At 40.3% G+C, this 18,980-nt stretch overlaps 1 protein-coding gene across 1 annotated transcript in view; it reads right to left on the bottom strand.

Moving 5' to 3' along the window:
• Positions 1 to 10: 10 nt before the first annotated feature.
• The window catches only part of LOC310697921 (ciliary microtubule inner protein 2A-like), a gene marked incomplete at its 3' end in the record, with an annotated part of 22,736 nt that continues 3,766 nt past the window's right edge, over positions 11 to 18,980 (bottom strand). The window contains exons 2-7 of the mRNA XM_083484523.1: positions 13,997 to 14,211; positions 12,349 to 12,677; positions 6,986 to 7,103; positions 4,659 to 4,753; positions 3,656 to 3,773; positions 11 to 99 (exon numbers count right to left, since the gene is read on the bottom strand). Of these exons, the coding sequence (XP_083340649.1) occupies positions 11 to 99; positions 3,656 to 3,773; positions 4,659 to 4,753; positions 6,986 to 7,103; positions 12,349 to 12,677; positions 13,997 to 14,211 (964 nt within the window). The remainder of the gene's footprint in view (positions 100 to 3,655; positions 3,774 to 4,658; positions 4,754 to 6,985; positions 7,104 to 12,348; positions 12,678 to 13,996; positions 14,212 to 18,980) is intronic.

The raw sequence follows: 18,980 nt of genomic DNA, 5'->3' as shown, positions 1-18,980 counted from the left end.
TTTATTGATTTCACCCCTCCCGCTGCCGGCGGCGGAGCTCGGCGAAGTAGGCCTGGCGGGTGCTGTTGCCGAAGGTCTGGGCGTAGTTGTCGCGGATGGCTAGCGGGAAATTAATAATAATAATAGGAAATTAATAATAATAGTAATAGTAATAATAATAATAATAATAATAACAATATAAATAACAATATAAATATAAATGAAAAATAAGAATAATCATATATTAATAATATATATGTGTGTGTGTCATGGGAAAGTTGAACATAGAATATTAATAATAAAAATAATAACTAATAATAATAATAATAATAATAATAATAACAACAATATAAATAACAATATAAATATAAATGAAAAATAAGAATAATCATATATTAATAATATATATATATATGTGTGTCATGGGAAAGTTGAACATAGAATATTAATAATAAAAATAATAACTAATAATAAAAATAACAATATAAATATAAATGAAAAATAAGAATAATCATATATTAATAATATATATATATATGTGTGTCATGGGAAAGTTGAAAATAGAATATTAGTAATAAAAATAATAACTAATAATAATAATAATAATATAAATAACAATATAAATATAAATGAAAAATAAGTAATCATATATTAATAATATATATGTGTGTGTGTGTCATGGGAAAGTTGAAAATAGAATATTAATACTAATATTAATAGGGGAAATTAATAATAATAATAGGAAATTAATAATAATAATAATAATAATAATAATAATAATAATAATAATAATAATAGAAAATAAAGATATATAAAAAACTATATATAATTGTATATATATATATATATATATATATATATATATATATATATATATATATATGTCAGAGGGGAAAGAGGAGGGGGGCAGAGGGAAATAGGAAATTATTATTCTTCTTCTTCTTAATAATAATAATAGAAATAGAAAATAAATAGAAATATTAATATTATATACAAATACATATATTTATTTCAGAGGGGAAAGTTGTGGCCTGGCTGGGCGGGGAGGAAGATAGAAAATAAATAATAATAATAATATAAATATAAATACAAAATAATATATATTAATAATATATATATATAGGTCAGAGGGGAAAGGGGAGAGGAAAATAGAAAATAAATATAAATAATATAAATATAAATTCAAAGTAATATATATTAATAATATATATATATAGGTCAGAGGGGAAATAATATATATATATATATATATATATATATATATGTCAGAGGGGAAAGGGGAGAGGAAAATAGAAAATAAATAGAAATAATATAAATATAAATTCAAAGTAATATATATTAATAATATATATATATAGGTCAGAGGGGAAATAATATATATATATATATATGTCAGAGGGGAAAGGGGAGAGGAAAATAGAAAATAAATAGAAATAATATAAATATAAATATAAATTCAAAATAATATATATTAATAATATATATATATATATAGGTCAGAGGGGAAATAATATATATATATATATATGTCAGAGGGGAAAGGGGAGAGGAAAATAGAAAATAAATAGAAATAATAATAATATAAATACAAAATAATATATATTAATAATATATATATATATAGGTCAGAGGGGAAATAATATATATATATATATATATATATGTGAGAGGGGAAAGGGGAGAGGAAAATAGAAAATAAATATAAATAATAATATAAATATAAATTCAAAATAATATATATTAATAATATATATATATAGGTCAGAGGGGAAAGGGGAGAGGAAAATAGAAAATAAATATAAATAATAATAATATAAATAATAATATAAATAAATGATATATATATAATGTCAGAGGGGAAAGAGGAGAGGGGGGAGGAGAGGAAAATAGAAAGTTAATATAAATATAAATAATAATATAAATATAAATAAACAATCATAATAATATATATTAATAATATATATGTGTGTCAGAGGGGAAAGTTGTCACGGGGGGGGGGAGAGGAAAATATAATATAAATATAAATAATAATATAAATAAAAATTATATATATATACATATATATATGTGTGTGTGTGTGTGTGTGTATATATAAATATATATATATATGTATATTAATATACATATATATATATATATATGTATATTAATATACATATATACATATACATATACATATATATATGTCAGAGGGGAAAGTTGTGGATCGCTGGGGGGGAGAAAAATATAAATATATAATAATAGTAATAATAATAATAGTAATAATAATAGTAATAATAATAATAATAATGAATATTATATATATATATATATGTGTGTGTCGGGAAAGTTGTTGTGGATCGCTGGGGGGGAGAAAAATAGAAAATAAATATAAATAATAATATTAATATAAATAAAAATATATTAATATATATATATATATATTATAAAATACACAAAAATGACATTTCTATGGGATTTTGGAGTGGGAAAATCCAGGGGGAAATGGGATTTTTGAGTGGAAAAATACAGGGGGAAATGGGATTTTTGGGTGGAAAAATATACCAAAAGTTACATTTCTATGGGATTTTGGAGTGGAAAAATACAAGGGAAAATGGGATTTTGGAGTGGAAAAATACAGGGGGAAATGGGATTTTTGGGTGGAAAAATATACCAAAAGTTACATTTCTATGGGATTTTGGAGTGGAAAAATACAGGGAAAAAAGACATTTCTATGGGATTTTGGAGTGGGAAAATACAAGGGAAAATGGGATTTTTGAGTGGAAAAATCCAGGGGAAAATGACATTTTTAATGGGATTTTGGAGTGGAAAAAAACAGGGAAAATGGGATTTTGGAGTGGAGAAATACAGGAAAAAATGACATTGCTATGGGAATTTTGGGTGGAAAAATACAGAAAAAAATGACATTTCTAATGGGATTTTCGAGTGGGAAAATACAGGGGAAAATGGGATTTTTGAGTGGAGAAATACAGGAAAAAATGACATTGCTATGGGAATTTTGGGTGGAAAAATACAGAAAAAAATGACATTTCTAATGGGATTTTCGAGTGGGAAAATACAGGGGAAAATGGGATTTTTGAGTGGAGAAATACAGGAAAAAATGACATTTCTATGGGATTTTTGAGTAGGAAAATACAGAAATAAATGACGTTTTTAATGGGTTTTCTGAGTGGAAAAATCCCCCCAAAATGAGATTTTTATGGGATTTTCGAGTGAGAAAATACAGGGGAAAATGGGATTTTGGAGTGGAAAATTCCCCTGAAAATGAGATTTTTAATGGGATTTTGGAGTGGGAAAATACAGAAATAAATGACATTTCTATGGGATTTTCGAGTGGAAAAATACAGGGAAAAATGGGATTTTTGAGTGGTAAAATCCCCCCAAAATGACATTTCTATGGGATTTTTTCAGTGGAAAAATACCCCCCAAAATGACATTTCTATGGGATTTTTGAGTGGAAAAATACAGGGGAAAATGGGAATTTTGAGTCAAAAAATACAGAGATAAATGACATTTTTAATGGAATTTTGGAGTGGGAAAATACAGGGGAAAAAATGACATTTTTAAAGGAATTTTTGAGTGGAAAAATACCCCCAAAATGACATTTCTATGGGATTTTTCTACTCCAAAAATCCCCCCAAAAATCACATTTCTATGGGAAACCCAATAGGCTTACTCGGCACGAAACCCGTATAGAAGGGCATTAATCCTCCGCTGGTGTAAATCTGGTTGTTCGGCCAATAGGTGCTGGGCAGCCGCTTCCCGAAACTGTACATTGGACTCCTCAGCATTTCCTATGGGGAGAAGAGGCGGGTTCAAGGTTCGAGCGCCTGGGAGTTGTAGCGCGCGGTGTTGGGGGGCGTCTAGACTGACCCCCTTCCCGGATCTGGACTTGACTCCGGATCCGGACCTTCCCCCCGGATCTAGAACCGGGCGCCTGGGAGTTGTAGCGCTTGGCGCCCCGGGAGTTGTAGCGCGCGGCGGCGCCGGGTCCTCCAGCTTGAACCCGGATCCGGACTTGACTCTGGATCCAGACCATGAGCCTGGATGCGGATCCAGACCTTGTCCCCGGATCTAGAACCGGGCGTCTGGGAGTTGTAGCGCTTGGCACCCCTGGGAGTTGTAGCGCGCGGCGGCGCCGGGTCCTCCAGCTTGAACCCGGATCCAGACCTTCCCCCCTGCATTTGGATCCAGACCTTGTCCCCGGATCGGGATCTGGAACCGGGTGCCTGGGAGTTGTAGCGCATGACAACCCCTGGGAGTTGTAGCGCGCGGCGGCGCCGGGTCCTCCAGCTTGAACCCGGATCCAGACCTTCCCTCCCTGCATTCGGATCCAGACCTTGTCCCCGGATCGGGATCTCGAACCGGGCGCCTGGGAGTTGTAGCGCTTGGCACCCCCTGGGAGTTGTAGTGCCCGGCGGCGCCGGGTCCTCCAGCTTGAACCCGGATCCGGACTTGACTCCAGATCCAGACCATGAGCCTGGATCCGAATCCAGAGCTTGACTCCGGATCTAGAACTGGGCACCTGGGAGTTGTAGCGCACGGCGGCGCCGGGTCCTCCAGCTTGAACCCGGACCCGGACCTCTTCCCCACTGGATCCGGATCCAGACCTTGACCCCGGATCTGGACCTTTCCCCGGATCAAGAACTGGGCGCCGGGAGTTGTAGCGCGCGGCGCACCTGGTTGCGGTCGAACTCGTCCATGGCGTCCTTGACCCCGGCGGTGTAGTTTTCTCCCATGATCCAGGGGAAGCGCGGGATGTAGCCGGTGTAGCCTGTGGGCGGGAAACATAGTTTGGAGGGCGCCGGGTTGGGCGCCGCAAGGAGGAAACTAGAATTCCCAGGAAGGAGGAAACTAGAATTCCCAGGGAGGAAAAACTAGAATTCCCAGGGAGGAAACTAGAAATCCCAGGAGGGAGGAAACTAGAATTCCCAAACTAGAAATCCCAGGAAATCAGGGAGGAAACTAGAATTCCCAGTGAGAAATTGAGGTATTTCTGCCGTAAAACTAGAATTCCCAGGAAGGAGGAAACTAGAATTCCCAGGAAGGAAAAACTAGAATTCCCAGGAAGAAATCAGGGAGGAAACTAGAATTCCCAGGAAAGGGGAAAACTAGAATTCCCAGGTGCAAATTGGGGCATTTCTGCCGTAAAACTAGAATTCCCAGGAAGGAAAAACTAGAATTCCCAGGAAGGAATCTAGAAATTCAGGGGAGGAAACTAGAATTCCCAGGAAGGAGAAATATGGAAATTCAGGGAAACTAGAATTCCCAGGAAGGGGGAAACTAGAATTCCCAAACTAGAATTCCCAGGAAGGAGGAAACTAGAATTCCCAGGAAGGGGAAAACTAGAATTTCCAGGAAGGAATCTAGAAATTCAGGGGAGGAGGAAACTAGAATTCCCAGGAAGGAAAAACTAGAATTCCCAGGATGATCCAGAAATTCACGGGAGGAAACTATAGTTCCCAGTAAAGAGGAAACTAGAACTCCCAGGAAAACTGGAATTCCCAGGAAGGAGGAAACTAGAATTCCCAGGAAGGAGGAAACTAGAATTCCCAGGAAGAAGGAAACTAGAATTCCCAGGAAGAAGGAAACTAGAATTCCCAGGATGGAGGAAACTAGAATTCCCAGGAAGGAGGAAACTAGAATTCCCAGGAAGAAATCAGGGAGGAAACTAGAATTCCCAGGAAGGAAACTATAATTCCCAGGGAGGAAAAACTAGAAATCCCAGAAAGTTCTAGAATATAAGGGAAGGGGGAAACTAGAATTTCCAGGAAGAAATCAGGGAGGAAACTAGAATTCCCAGGGAGGAAACTAGAATTCCCAGGAAGAAATCTAGAAATTCAGGGAAGGAAGAAACTATAATTCCCAGGAAGAAATCAGGAAACTAGAATTCCCAGGAAGGAAACTAGAATTCCCAGGAAGAAATCTAGAAATTCAGGGAAGGAGGAAACTAGAATTCCCAGGAAGGAGAAACTAGAATTCCCAGGGGGGAATCTAAAAATTCAGTGGAGGGAACTAGAATTCCCAGGAAGGAGAAACTAGAATTCCCAGGAAAAACTAGAAATTCGAGGGAGGAAACTAGAATTCCCAGGAAGGGAAAACTAGAATTCCCAGGAAGGAATTAGAAATTCAGGGAAGGAAACTATAATTCCCGGGAAGATCTAGAAATTCAGGGACGGAAACTAGAATTCCTAGGAAGGAGGAAACTAGAATTCCCAGGAAGGAGGAAACTAGAATTCCTAGGAAGGAAACTAGAATTCCCAGGAAGGAAACTAGAATTCCCAGGAAATATAGTTCAGGCGCTCTTGAATTCCTGGGGAAAGTAGTTCGGGCGCCCTCGAAATCTAGAATTCCTGTGAAGGAGGAAACTAGAATTCCCAGGAAGAAGAAACTAGAATTCCCAGGAAGGAGGAAACTAGAATTCCCAAACTAGAAATTGGGGTGGGAAACATAGTTTTGAGGGCGCAATGGAAACTAGAATTCCCAGAAAGGGGGAAACTAGAATTCCCAGGGAGGAAACTAGAATTCCCAAGCTAGAATTCCCAGGAAGGAGGAAACTAGAATTCCCAGGAAGGAGAAATCTTGAAAATGGGTGTCTAGCCGGTTTGCGAAAGAGGGCGGAACTTCCTGGTTGGAGGCGGGTCTTCCAGAGGAAGTGGGCGGGGCCACCCCAGGAAGGAGAAATCTAGAAATCCTGACAAGAAATCTAGAAATCCCCGCAAGGAGAAATCTAGGAATCTCTGGTTGGGGGCGGGGCTTCTAGAGGAAGGGGTGGGGCTTCCAGAGGAAGTACAAATATAGGAATTTCTGGTTGGGGGCGGGGCTTCCAGAGGAAGTGTGTGGGGCTTCCAGAGGAAGTACAAATCTAGGAATTTCTGGTTGGGGGCGGGGCTTCCAGAGGAAGTGGGCGGGGCTTTCCCAGGAAGGAGAAACCTAGGGATTTCTGGTTGGGGGCGGGGCTTCCAGAGGAAGGGGCGGGGCTTTCAAAGGAAGGGGCGGGGCCTACCGGAAATGGCCTTCCTCTGGACCAGGTTGGGGGCGTCCATCTTGGGGGTGCGGTCAAAGCGGCAGATGTCCGTCGTCGTCTCGGTGGGCGGAGGGAGGGGCGTGGCCTCGATCTGGGTCTGGGGGCGGAGTCAGGGAGAGGGGAGGAGTCAGTGGGAGAGGGAAGCTCCGCCCTCCCCGGATTTTCCCCGCAAGGAGAAATCTAGAAATCAGGGGGGAAATTGGGGTAAAAAAGGGAAAAATTGGGGTGGAAAAAGGGAAAAATCAGGAGGGAAAAGGAGGAAATTGGGAAGGAAAAGGGAAAAATTGGGGTGGAAAAAGGGGTGGAAAAGGGAAAATTTGGGGTAAAAAAGGTGAAATTGGGACGGAAAAAGGGGGGAAATGGGATGAAAAATTAGGGGGAAATTGGGGTGGAAAAGGGGGAAATTGGGGGAAATTGGAGTGAAAATGGGAAAAATTGGGTGGGAAAAGGGGGAAATTGGGGGGAAATTGGAGTAAAAAAGGGGGAAATTGGGGGGAAATTGGGGTAAAAAGGGGGAAAAATTGGGCTAAAAAGGGAAAAATCGGGAGGAAAAGGAAAAATTGGGAGGAAAAAGGGAAAATTGGGAGGAAAAAGGGGAAAAATTGGGAGGAAAAGGGGAAAAATCGGGAGGAAAAGGAAAATTGGGAGGAAAAAGGGGAAAATCGGGAGGAAAAAGGGGAAAATCGGGAGGAAAAGGGGAAATTGGTGGGTGAAAAAGAGAAAAATCGGGAGGAAAAGGGGAAAAATCGGGAGGAAAAGGAAAATTGGGAGGAAAAAGGGGGAAATTGGGAGGAAAAAGGGAAAAACCGGGAGGAAAAAGGAAACCGGGAGGAAAAAGGGAAAAATCGTGAGGAAAAGGGGGAAATCGGAAGGAAAAAGGGGGAAATTGGGGTGGGAAAAGGGAAAAACCGGGAGGAAAAAGGGAAAAACCAGGAGGAAAAAAGGGGGAAATCGGGAGGAAAAAGGGAAAAACCAGGAGGAAAAAGGGGAAAACCGGGAGGACAAAGGGGAAAAATCGTGAGGAAAAGGGGAAAAATCGGGAGGAAAAAGGGGGAAATTGGGAGGAAAAAGGGAAAAACCGGGAGGAAAAAGGGGGAAATCGGGAGGAAAAGGGGAAAAATCGGGAGGAAAAAGGGGGAAATTGGGAGGAAAAAGAGAAAAACTGGGAGGAAAAAGGGGAAAAATCGTGAGGAAAAGGGGGAAAATCGTGAGGGAAAAGGGGGAAATTGTGAGGAAAAGGGGAAAAATCAGGAGGAAAAAGGGGGAAATTGGGAGGAAAAAGGGAAAAACCGGGAGGAAAAAGGGGGAAATTGGGGCAAAAAAAGGGAAAAATCAGGAGGAAAAAGGGAAAAATCGGGAGGAAAAAGGGGGAAATTGGGAGGGAAAAGGGAAAAATCGTGAGGAAAAAGGGGGAAATCGGGAGGAAAAAGGGAAAAACTGGGAGGAAAAAGGAAACTGGGAGGAAAAAGGGGGAAAATCGTGAGGAAAAGGGGGAAAATCAGGAGGAAAAAGGGGGGAATTGGGAGGAAAAAGGGAAAGGGAAAAATCGGGAGGAAAAGGGGGAAATTGGGGTGGGAAAAAGGGGGAAATTGGGGTGGAAAAAAGGGGGAAATTGGGGTGGGAAAAAGGGGGAAATCGGGAGGAAAAAAGGGGGAAATTGGGAAGGAAACAGGAAATGGACCCAATTCGAACCCGCAACCCTACCTCCCCTCCCGGCGTCGCACGGCGCCCGCTCCTCCCATCCGCAAACCAAGGCGAGAAGTTGGGGGAGAAAAAGGGGGAAATGGGGGGGAAATGGGAGTAAAAAAGGGAAAAATTGGGGGAAAATTGGGGTGAAAAAGGAAAAAAATGGGGTAAAAAAGGGAAAAATTGGGGGGAAATTGGGTGGAAAAGGGAAAAATTGGGGTGAAAAAGGAGAAAATTGGGGTGAAAATTGGGTTGGAAAAGGAGAAAATTGGGGTGAAAAAAGGGAAACATTGGAGTAAAAAAGGGAAAAATTGGGGTGGAAAAAGGGGAAATTGGGAGGAAAAGGGAAAAATTGGAGGGAAAAGGGAAATCGGTAGGAAAAAGGGGGGAAATCGGGAGGAAAAGGGGGAAATTGGGGTGGAAAAAAGGGGGAAATCGGGAGGAAAAGGGAAAAATCGGGAGGAAAAAGGGAAAAACCGGGAGGAAAAAGGGAAAAATCGGAAGGAAAAAGGGGAAAAATCGGGAGGAAAAAGGAAAAAACCGGGAGGAAAAAGGGGGAAATCGGGAGGAAAAAGGGGGGAAAGGGAAAAATCGGGAGGAAAAGGGGGAAATTGGGGTGGGAAAAAGGGGAAAATTGGGGTGGAAAAAAGGGGGAAATTGGGGTGGGAAAAAGGGGGAAATCGGGAGGAAAAAAGGGGGAAATTGGGAGGAAAAAGGGAAAAACCAGGAGGAAAAAGGGGGAAATTGGGAGGGAAAAGGGAAAAATTGGGGCGGAAAAAGGGAAAAATCAGGAGGAAAAAGAGAAAAATCGGGAGGAAAAAAGGGGGAAATTGGGGCCAAAAAAGGGAAAAATCAGGAGGAAAAGGGAAAAACCAGGAGGAAAAAGGGGGAAATTGGGAAGGAAACAGGAAATGGACCAAACTCGAACCCGCAACCCGCACCCCTACCTCCCCTCCCGGCGCCGCCCGGCGCCCGCTCTTCCCGTCCGCAAACCAAGGCGAGAAGTTGGGGGAGAAAAAGGGGGAAATGGGGGGGAAATAGGGGCGGAAAAGGAAAAATTCATGCAGAAAAATGGGGTGGAAAAGGGGGAAATTGGGGTGGAAAAGGGAAAAATTGGGGGGAAATGGGAGTGAAAAAGGGGAAAATTGGAGTAAAAAAGGGGGAAATTGGGGGGAAATTGGGGTGAAAAAGGGAAAAATTGGGGTGGAAAAAGGGGTGAAAAAGGTAAAAATTGGGGTAAAAAAGGAAAAAATTGGGGGGAAATTGGGATGAAAAAAGGGAAAAATTGGGGTGGAAAAAGGGGGGAAATTGGAGGAAAATTGGTGTAAAAAAGGGAAAAATTGGAGTGAAAAAGGGAAAATTTGGGACGGAAAAGGGGGAAATTGGGGGGAAATTGGGGTGAAAAAGGGAAAAATTGGGACGGAAAAGGGCAAAAATTGGGGTGAAAAAAGGGGGGAAATTGGGGAAAAATTGGGGTGAAAATGGGAAAAATTGGGACGGAAAAAGAGGGAAAATTGGGGTGAAAAAGGGGGGGAAATTGGGGAAAAATTGGAGTGAAAAAGGGAAAAATTGGGGGGGGAAAGGGAAAAATTGCGGTGGAAAAAGGGAAACATTGGGGGGAAATTCGAGTAAAAAAGGGAAAAATTGGGAATTTGGAGTGAAAAAGGGAAAAATTGGAGTGGAAAAAGGGGGGGAAATTGGGGTGAAAAAGGGAAAAATCGGGAGGAAAAAGGGAAAAATTGGGGTGAAAAGGGAAAAATGGGGGTGAAAAAGGAGAAAATCGGGAGGAAAAAGGGGAAAAATTGGAGTAAAAAAGGGGAAAATTGGAAAAATTTGGGCGGAAAAAGGGGGGAAACGGACCCAAATTCGAACCCGTCTCCCTACCTCCCCTCCCGGCGCCGCCCGGCACCCCTGTCCGCAGACCAGCGCCATCCCGGCGTCGCACGGCGCCCGCTCCTCCCGCCCGCAAACCAAGGCGAGAAGTTGGGGGAGGAAAAGGGGGAAATTGGGGGTGAAAAAGGAGAAAATTGGGATGGAAAAAGTAGAAAAATTGGAGTGAAAAAGGGAAAAATTGGGGGGAAATTGGGGTGGAAAAGGGAAAAAGGAGGAAAAAGGGAAAAATCGGGAGGAAAAAGGGGGAAATTGGGATGAAAAAAGGAAAAATTGGGGGGGGAGGGAAAAATTGGGGGGAAATTGGGGTGAAAAAGGGAAAAATTGGGGGAAAATTGGAATGAAAAAGGGAAAAATTGGGGGGAAATTGGGGTGAAAAAGGGAAAAATTGGGGGAAAATTGGCATGAAAAAGGGAAAAATTGGGGGGAAATTGGGGTGGAAAAGGGAAAAAGGAGGAATAAGGGAAAAATCGGGAGGAAAAAGGGGGAAATTGGGATGAAAAAAGGAAAAATTGGGGGGGGAGGGAAAAATTGGGGGGAAATTGGGGTGAAAAAGGGAAAAATTGGGGGAAAATTGGAATGAAAAAGGGAAAAATTGGGGGGAAATTGGGGTGGAAAAGGGAAAAATTGGGGGGAAATTGGAATGAAAAAGGGAAAAATTGGGGGGAAATTGGGGTGGAAAAGGGAAAAATCAGGAGGAAAAAGGGAAAAATCGGGAGGAAAAAGGGGGAAATTGGGGTGAAAAAGGGAAAAATTGGGACGGAAAAGGGGAAAAATTGGGAAATTGGGGTGAAAATGGGAAAAATTGGGGTGGAAAAGGGGGAAAATTTTTGGTGGAAAAGGGGAAAAATTGGTGTGAAAAGGGGTAAATTTGGGGTAAAAAAGGGGAAAATTGGGGTGGGAAATTGGGGTGAAAAGGGAAAAATTGGGGCGGAAAAGGGAAAAAATGGGGTGAAAAAGGGAAAAATTGGGGGGAAATTGGGATGAAAAAAGGAAAAATTGGAGTGAAAAAGGGGGGAAATTGGGGGGAAATGGGAGTGAAAAAGGGAAAAATTGGGGTGAAAAAGGGAAAAATTGGGTCGTAAAAGGGGAAAAATTGGGGGAAAATTGGAGTAAAAAAGGGAAAAATATTGGGGGAAAATTGGGATGAAAAAAGGGAAAAATCGGGGTGGAAAAAGGGGGAAAATTGGGGTGGAAAAGGGAAAAATTGGGGTGGAAAAAGGGAAAAAATTGGGGGGAAATGGGAGTGAAAAAGGGAAAAATTGGGGTGGAAAAAGGGGGGAAATTGGGGGACAATTGGAGTAAAAAAGGGAAAAATTGGGATGGAAATTGGGGTGAAAAAGGGAAAAATTGGGGTGGAAATTTGGGGTGAAAAAGGAAAAAATTGGGGGGAAATTGGGATGAAAAAAGGGGAAAATTGGGGTGGAAAAAGGGGGGGAAATGGTGGAAAAAGGGGGAAAATTGGGGGGAAATTGGAGTGGAAAAGGGAAAAATTGGGGTGGAAAAAGGGAAAAATTGGAGTGAAAAAGGGAAAAATTGGGGAGAAATTGGAGTAAAAAAGGGAAAAATTGGGGTGGAAAAAGGTAAAAATTGGGGTAAAAAAGGAAAAAATTGGGGGGAAATTGGGATGAAAAAAGGGAAAAATTGGGGTGGAAAAAGGGGGAAATTGGGGCAAAAAAAGGGAAAAATCGGGAGGAAAAAGAAAAATTGGGAAATTTGGGTGGAAAAAGGGGAGAAATGGACGAAACTCGAACCCGCAACCCTACCTCCCCTCCCGGCGCCGCCCGGCACCCCTGTCCGCAAATCAGCGCCATCCCGGCGTCGCACGGCGCCCGCTCCTCCCGTCCGCAAACCAAGGCGACGTCCGGGTGGCAAAGATACATCTTGGGCCCCGGGTTCGAATCCCGCCCGGCGACAGAAGCGGCGAATTGGCGCCATCCGGGTCCGCAGGCCAATCGGAGGCCGGGGTGGCAGGGGGCGGCGGCCTGGCCGGGCTCCGCCCCTGTCGGCGGGCAGATGGTGGGTTTGGGAGTGATAGCGCAGGAGGGAGGGGGGCGGTTGGGGAGGCGGAGGCAGCCCTGGTAAGGGGCGGAGCCTGGAAGAGATAATTAATGATAATTAATGATGATTAATAATAATAATAATAATAAAGCCTGGAAGAGAGAAGAATGATAATTAATAATAATAATAGTGATGATGATGATGATGATGATAATAATAATAATAATAATAATAATAATAATAATAATAATAATAATAGAAGCCTGGAAGAGAGAAGAAGAAGCCTGGAAGAGAGAATAATAATAATAATAATAATAATAATAATAATAATAATAATAATAATAGAAGCCTGGAAGAGAGAATAATAATAATAATAATAATAATAATAATAATAATAATAATAATAATAATAATAATAGAAGCCTGGAAGAGAGAATAGTAATAGTAATAGAGATATAATAATAATAACAAGCCTGAAAGAGAACCGTCGAGAGAATAATAGTAATAGTAGTAGTAGTAGTAGTTGTAATAATAATAATAATAATAATAATAATAATAATAATAAAATAAATAGAAGCCTGGAAGAGAGAATAATAATAGTAATAATAATATTAATAATAGAGATATAATAATAATAATAAGCCTGAAAGAGAACCGTCGAGAGAAGGATAATAGTAGTAGTAGTAATAATAATAATAATAATAATAATAATAATAATAATAATAATAATAATAGAAGAAGAAGAAGCCTGGAAGAGAGAGTAATAATAGTAATATTAATAGTAATAGTAATAACAAGCCTGGAAGAGAAGCATCGAGAGATATAATAATAATACTATTAATAAGAATAATACTATTAATAATAGAGATATGATAATAATAATAAGCCTGAAAGAGAAGCATCGAGAGAAGAATAGTAATAATAATAATAATAATAATAATAATAATAATAATAATAATAATAATAATGATAATAATAATAATAATTACAAGCCTGAAAGAGAAGTGTCAAGAGATAGAAGAAGAAGAAGAAACCGGGAAGAGAAGCGGCGAGAGATAATAATAACAACAACAATAATAATTAAAGATGATAATAGTAATAATAAAAATAATAATAGTTAATAATAATAATAGAGGCTGGAAGAGAAGCGTCGAGAGGAGAAGAAGAAGCCTGGAAGAGAAGCATCAGATATTATAATATATAATACACAATACAATACGATATAACACAATACAGGAATTAGAATTATATATAAATAGATATCTCTATTAAATGATATATATTAATATCTATCTATCTATTAAATGATATATATAAATATCTATATTAAATTATTAAATTATATCTATAAATATATCTATTAAATTGTATATATAAATATCTATTAAATATATATGGAAAATTATGACCCACCGGAATACCCCGGGATATAATTCTGGTGCTGGTCCATGCATTCTCGGAACGGCCGGTCCCGGCTGGTAAAATCCCCGATAAATTTGGGTTTGGTCAACGGCGCCAGGACGGAAATGGGACTTTTTTGGATATTCGGGTCGGTCAGGACGTCGCAGGTGAGGCGGCCGTAGGGCTTGCCCACTTGGTAGCGCACCTGGGGGTAGAAGCCGCTGTAGCTGGGGGGAAAATGGGGGAAAAATGGGAATATTGGGGTGAAAAAGGGGGAAATTTGTGCGAAAAAATGGGGGGGAAATGGGGGGGAAAGGGAAATATTGGGGTGAATAAAATAAAATTAACTTAAATTTAAAATGGGAAAATTGGGGTGGAAAAGGGGGGAAATTCGTGCGAAAAAAATGGGGAAATGGGGGGGAAATGGGGGGGAAATTGGGGTGGAAAAGGGGAAAATTTGTGCGGAATTGATAGAGAGAGAAAGGAATAAAATAAATAAAATTAAATTAAAAAATGGGAAAATTGGGGTGGAAAAGGGGGGAATTTGTGCAGGGAAATGGGGAAAAAATGGGAAATATTGGGGTGAATAAAATAAATAAAATTAAATTAAAAGATGGGAAAATTGGGGAAAAATTGGGGCGGAAAAGGGGAAATTTCGTGCGGGAAAATGGAATAATTCGTGCGGGAAAATGGGGTGAAAAGGGGGGAAATTCGTGCGGGAAAATGGGGAAAATTGGGGTGGAAAAGGGGGGAAATTGGGGTGGAAAAGGGGGAAATTTGTGCGGAAAAATGGGGGGAAAATGGGGGAAAATGGGAAAATTGGGGTGAAAAAGGGGGGAAATTGTGCGGGAAAATGGGGGGGAAATAGGGGAAAAAATGGGAATATTGGGGTGAAAAAGGGGGGAATTTGTGCAAAAAAATGGGGGAAATGGGGGTGGAAAAGGGGGGAATTCGTGCGGGGAAATGGGGAAAAAATGGGAAAATTGGGGTGGAAAAGGGGAAAATTCGTGCGAAAAAATGGGGGAAAATGGGAAAATTGGGGTGGAAAAGGGGGGAAATTTGTGCGGGAAAATGGGCGGAAAATCCCCGATAAATTTGGGTTTGGTGAGCGGCGCCAGGACGGAAACGGGACTTTTTTGGACCTTGGGGTCGGTCAGGACGTCGCAGGTGAGGCGGCCGTAGGGCTTGCCCACTTGGTAGCGCACCTGGGGGTAGAAGCCGCTGTAGCTGGGGGAAAAACGGGAAAATTGGGGTGAAAAAGGGGGAATTCGTGCGGGAAAATGGGGAAAAATGGGAAAATTTAAATTGAATTAAATGGGAAAAATTGGGGTGGAAAAGGGGAATATTCGTGGGGGGAAATGGGAAAATTGGGGTGGAAAAGGGAAAAATTCGTGCAGGGAAATGGGGGGGAAATGGGGAAATTTGTGCAAAAAAATGGGGGAAAATGAGAAAATTTAAATTGAATTAAATGAAAAAATGGGGGTGAAAAAGGGGAAAATTCGTGGGGGGAAATGGGAAAATTGGGGTGGAAAAGGGAAAAATTCGTGCGGGAAAATGGGGAAAATGGGGTGGAAAAGGGGGAAATTCGTGCGGAGAAATGGGGAAAAAATGGGAAAATTTAGAATAAATTATATGAAAAAATGGGGGTGAAAAAGGGGGAAATTCGTGGGGGGAAATGGGGGGGGAAATGGGGAAAAATGGGGAAATTGGGGTGGAAAAGGGGGAAATTTGTGCAGGAAAATGGGGGGAAAACGGGGAAAAAATGGGAATATTGGGGTGAAAAAGGGGAAAATTTGTGCGGGAAAATGGGGGGGAAATTGGGGGAAAAATGGGGAAATTGTGGTGGAAAAGGGGAAAATTCATGCGGGAAAATGGGAAAAAAATGGGAAAATTGGGGTGAAAAGGGAAATGGGGAAAAATGGGGGAAAATGCGGAAAAATGGGGGGAAAATGGGAAAATTGGGGTGGAAAAGGGGGAAATTCGTGCGGGAAAATGGGGAAAAAATGGGGAAATTGGGGTGGAAAAGGGGGAAATTCGTGCAAAAAAATGGGGGGGAAATGGGAAATATTGGGGTGAATAAATTAAATAAAATTAAATTAAAAAATGGGAAAATTGGGGTGAAAAAGGGGAAAATCCGTGGGGGGGGGGAAGGAATAAAAGGAAATAAAGAAAGTAAAATTTAAAAAATAAATATAAATAATAAATAAACAAATAAATAAATAAATAGAAATAGAAATAAATAAGTAACCTAAGTAAAACAAAACAATGAAACAAAACAAATCATGTTTATTTATAATGTAATAATGTAATATAATAATATAATAAGGTAATATGATTTTATATAATTATATAAATTTTATATAATTATATAAATTTTATATAATTTTATATAATTATATAATTTCATATATTATATAATATATATATATATGTGTGTGTGTGTAATCATAATTATAACTATTATAATTATTAGTAGGATTATTATTATTGGGGCAGATATGAAGTGAAGGATGGCGGGTGGATCCCACAGGTGGATCGGGATCTGCTGAGAAATAGGTAGATCTGGAAAGAAACAGGGAGATCTGAATAGAAAGATCTGCAAGGAAAGAGGGAGATCTGCAAAGAAATCGGCAGATCTTAATAGAAAGAGATCTGCAAGGAAATAGGGAGATCTGAATAGGTAGATCTGCAAGGAAATAGGGGGATCTGAATAGAAAGAGATCTGCAAAGAAATAGGGAGATCTGCAAAGAAATAGGGAGATCTGAATAGAAAGATCTGCAAGGAAATAGGGGGATCTGAATAGAAAGAGATCCACAAAGAAATAGGGAGATCTGCAAAGAAATAGGGAGATCTGAATAGAAAGATCTGCAAGGAAATAGGTAGATCTGCAAGGAAAGAGGGAGATCTGGAAAGAAGGAGATCTACAAAGAAATTGGTAGATCTTAATAGGAAGAGATCTGCAAGGAAATAGGGAGATCTGCAAAGAAATAGGGAGATCTTCATAGAAATAGATCTGCAAAGAAATAGGTGGATTTAGAATAGAAATAGATCCGCGGGGAAATAGGGAGATCGCGATTCGCCAAGAAATGGGGAGAACTAGGTGGATCTGCCAAGAAAGAGGGAGATCCGTAAAGAAAGAGGGAGATCTGAGTAGAAATAGATCTGGAAAGAAGTCGGTAGATGTGAGAAGCGATAGGGAGATCTGCCAAGAAAGAGGGAGATCTGCCAAGAAAGAGGAAGATCTGCCAAGAAAGAGGAAGATCTGCCAAGAAAGAGGAAGATCACTATATGTGAAGAAATGGGGAGATCTGCCAAGAAAGAGGTGGATCTGCCAAGAAAGAGGTAGATCGCGATCCGCAACGAAGGAGGTAGATCTGCAAGGAAATAGGTAGATCTGGAAAGGGGGAGATCTGGAAATAGGTGGATCTTCAAAGAAAGAGGTAGATCGTAATATGCAATGAAATAGGTAGATCTGAATCGAAATAAGTAGATCAGAATAGAAAGAGATCTGCAAAGAAATAGTTCAATCTGAATCGAAAGAGATCTGCAAGGAAATAGGGAGATCTGGAAAGAAATAGGGAGATCTGCCAAGAAATAGGTCACAATCTGCCAAGAAATAGGGAGATCTGCCAAGAAAGAGGAAGATCACGATATCGTGAAGAAATGGGGAGATCTGCCAAGAAAAGGTGGATCTGCCAAGAAAGAGGTAGATCGCGATCCGCAACGAATGAGGTAGATCTGCAAGGAAATAGGTAGATTGCGATTTGCAAAGAAATCGGTAGATCTGGAAAGGGGGAGATCTGGAAATAGGTGGATCTGCAAAGAAAGAGGGAGATCTGAATTGAAATAAGTAGATCTGAATAGAAAGAGATCTGCAAAGAAATGGGTAGATCTGGAAAGAAACAGGGAGATCTGAATAGAAAGAGATCTGCAAGAAAATAGGTAAATCTGAATAGGAAGAGATCTGCAAGGAAAGAGGTAGATCTGCAAGGAAATAGGTAGATCTGGAAAGAAAGAGGGAGATCTGAATAAAAGAGATCTGCAAGGAATGAGGTAGATCGCGATCCGCAAAGAAATAGGGAGATCTGGTAAGAAAGAGGGAGATCTGAAAGGAAAGAATCTGCAAAGAAAGAGGTGGATCTGCCAAGAAAGAGGGAGATCGCGATCCGCAACGAATGAGGGAGGAGTGCGAGGAAATAGGTAGATCTGGAAATCGGTGGATCTGCAAAGAAAGGGGTAGATCGCAATATGCAAGGAAATAGGTAGATCTGAATCGAAATAAGTAGATCTGAATAGAAAGAGATCTGCAAAGAAATAGTTAAATCTGAATAGAAAGAGGTCTGCAAGGAAATAGGTAGATCTGGAAAGAAACAGGGAGATCTGAATAGAAATAGATCCGCAATAAAATAGGGAGATCTGGAAAGAAATAAAAGAGATTGCAAGGAATGAGGTAGGTCGCGATCCGCAAAGAAATAGGGAGATCTGGTAAGAAAGAGGGAGATCTGAAAGGAAATAGGTAGATCGCGATCTGCAAAGAAATAGGTGAATCTGCCAGGAAATAGGTAGATCTGGAAAGAAAGAGATCTGCAAAAAATTGGTAGATCAGAATTTAAAAAATAGGGAGATCTGCAAGGAAATGGGGAGATCTGAATAGAAAGAGATCTGCAAGGAAATAGGGAGATCTGCAAAGAAATAGGGAGATTTGAATAGAAAGAGATCTGCAAAGAAATAGGGAGATCTGCAAGGAAACAGGGAGATCTGGAAAGAAAGAGGGAGATCTGCAAAAAATCGGTAGATCGGAATTTTTTAAAAAATAGGTAGATCTGCAAGAAATAGGGAGATCTGACTAGAAAGAGATCTGCAAAGAAATAGGGAGATCTGCAAGGAAATAGATTGCGATCCGCAAAGAAATAGGGAGATCTGCATAGGAAGATGAAGATCTGCCAAGAATCAGGTAGATCTGCCAAGAAATAGGTAGATTGTGATCTGCAAAGA

Source organism: Podarcis liolepis (genome assembly GCF_965112155.1).
Source record: "Podarcis liolepis genome assembly, chromosome: Z".
In the NCBI taxonomy this organism is placed as follows: domain Eukaryota; kingdom Metazoa; phylum Chordata; class Lepidosauria; order Squamata; family Lacertidae; genus Podarcis; species Podarcis liolepis.
Note: the sequence above shows the minus strand (reverse complement) of the source record. Positions and strands in the feature narration are given on the sequence as shown.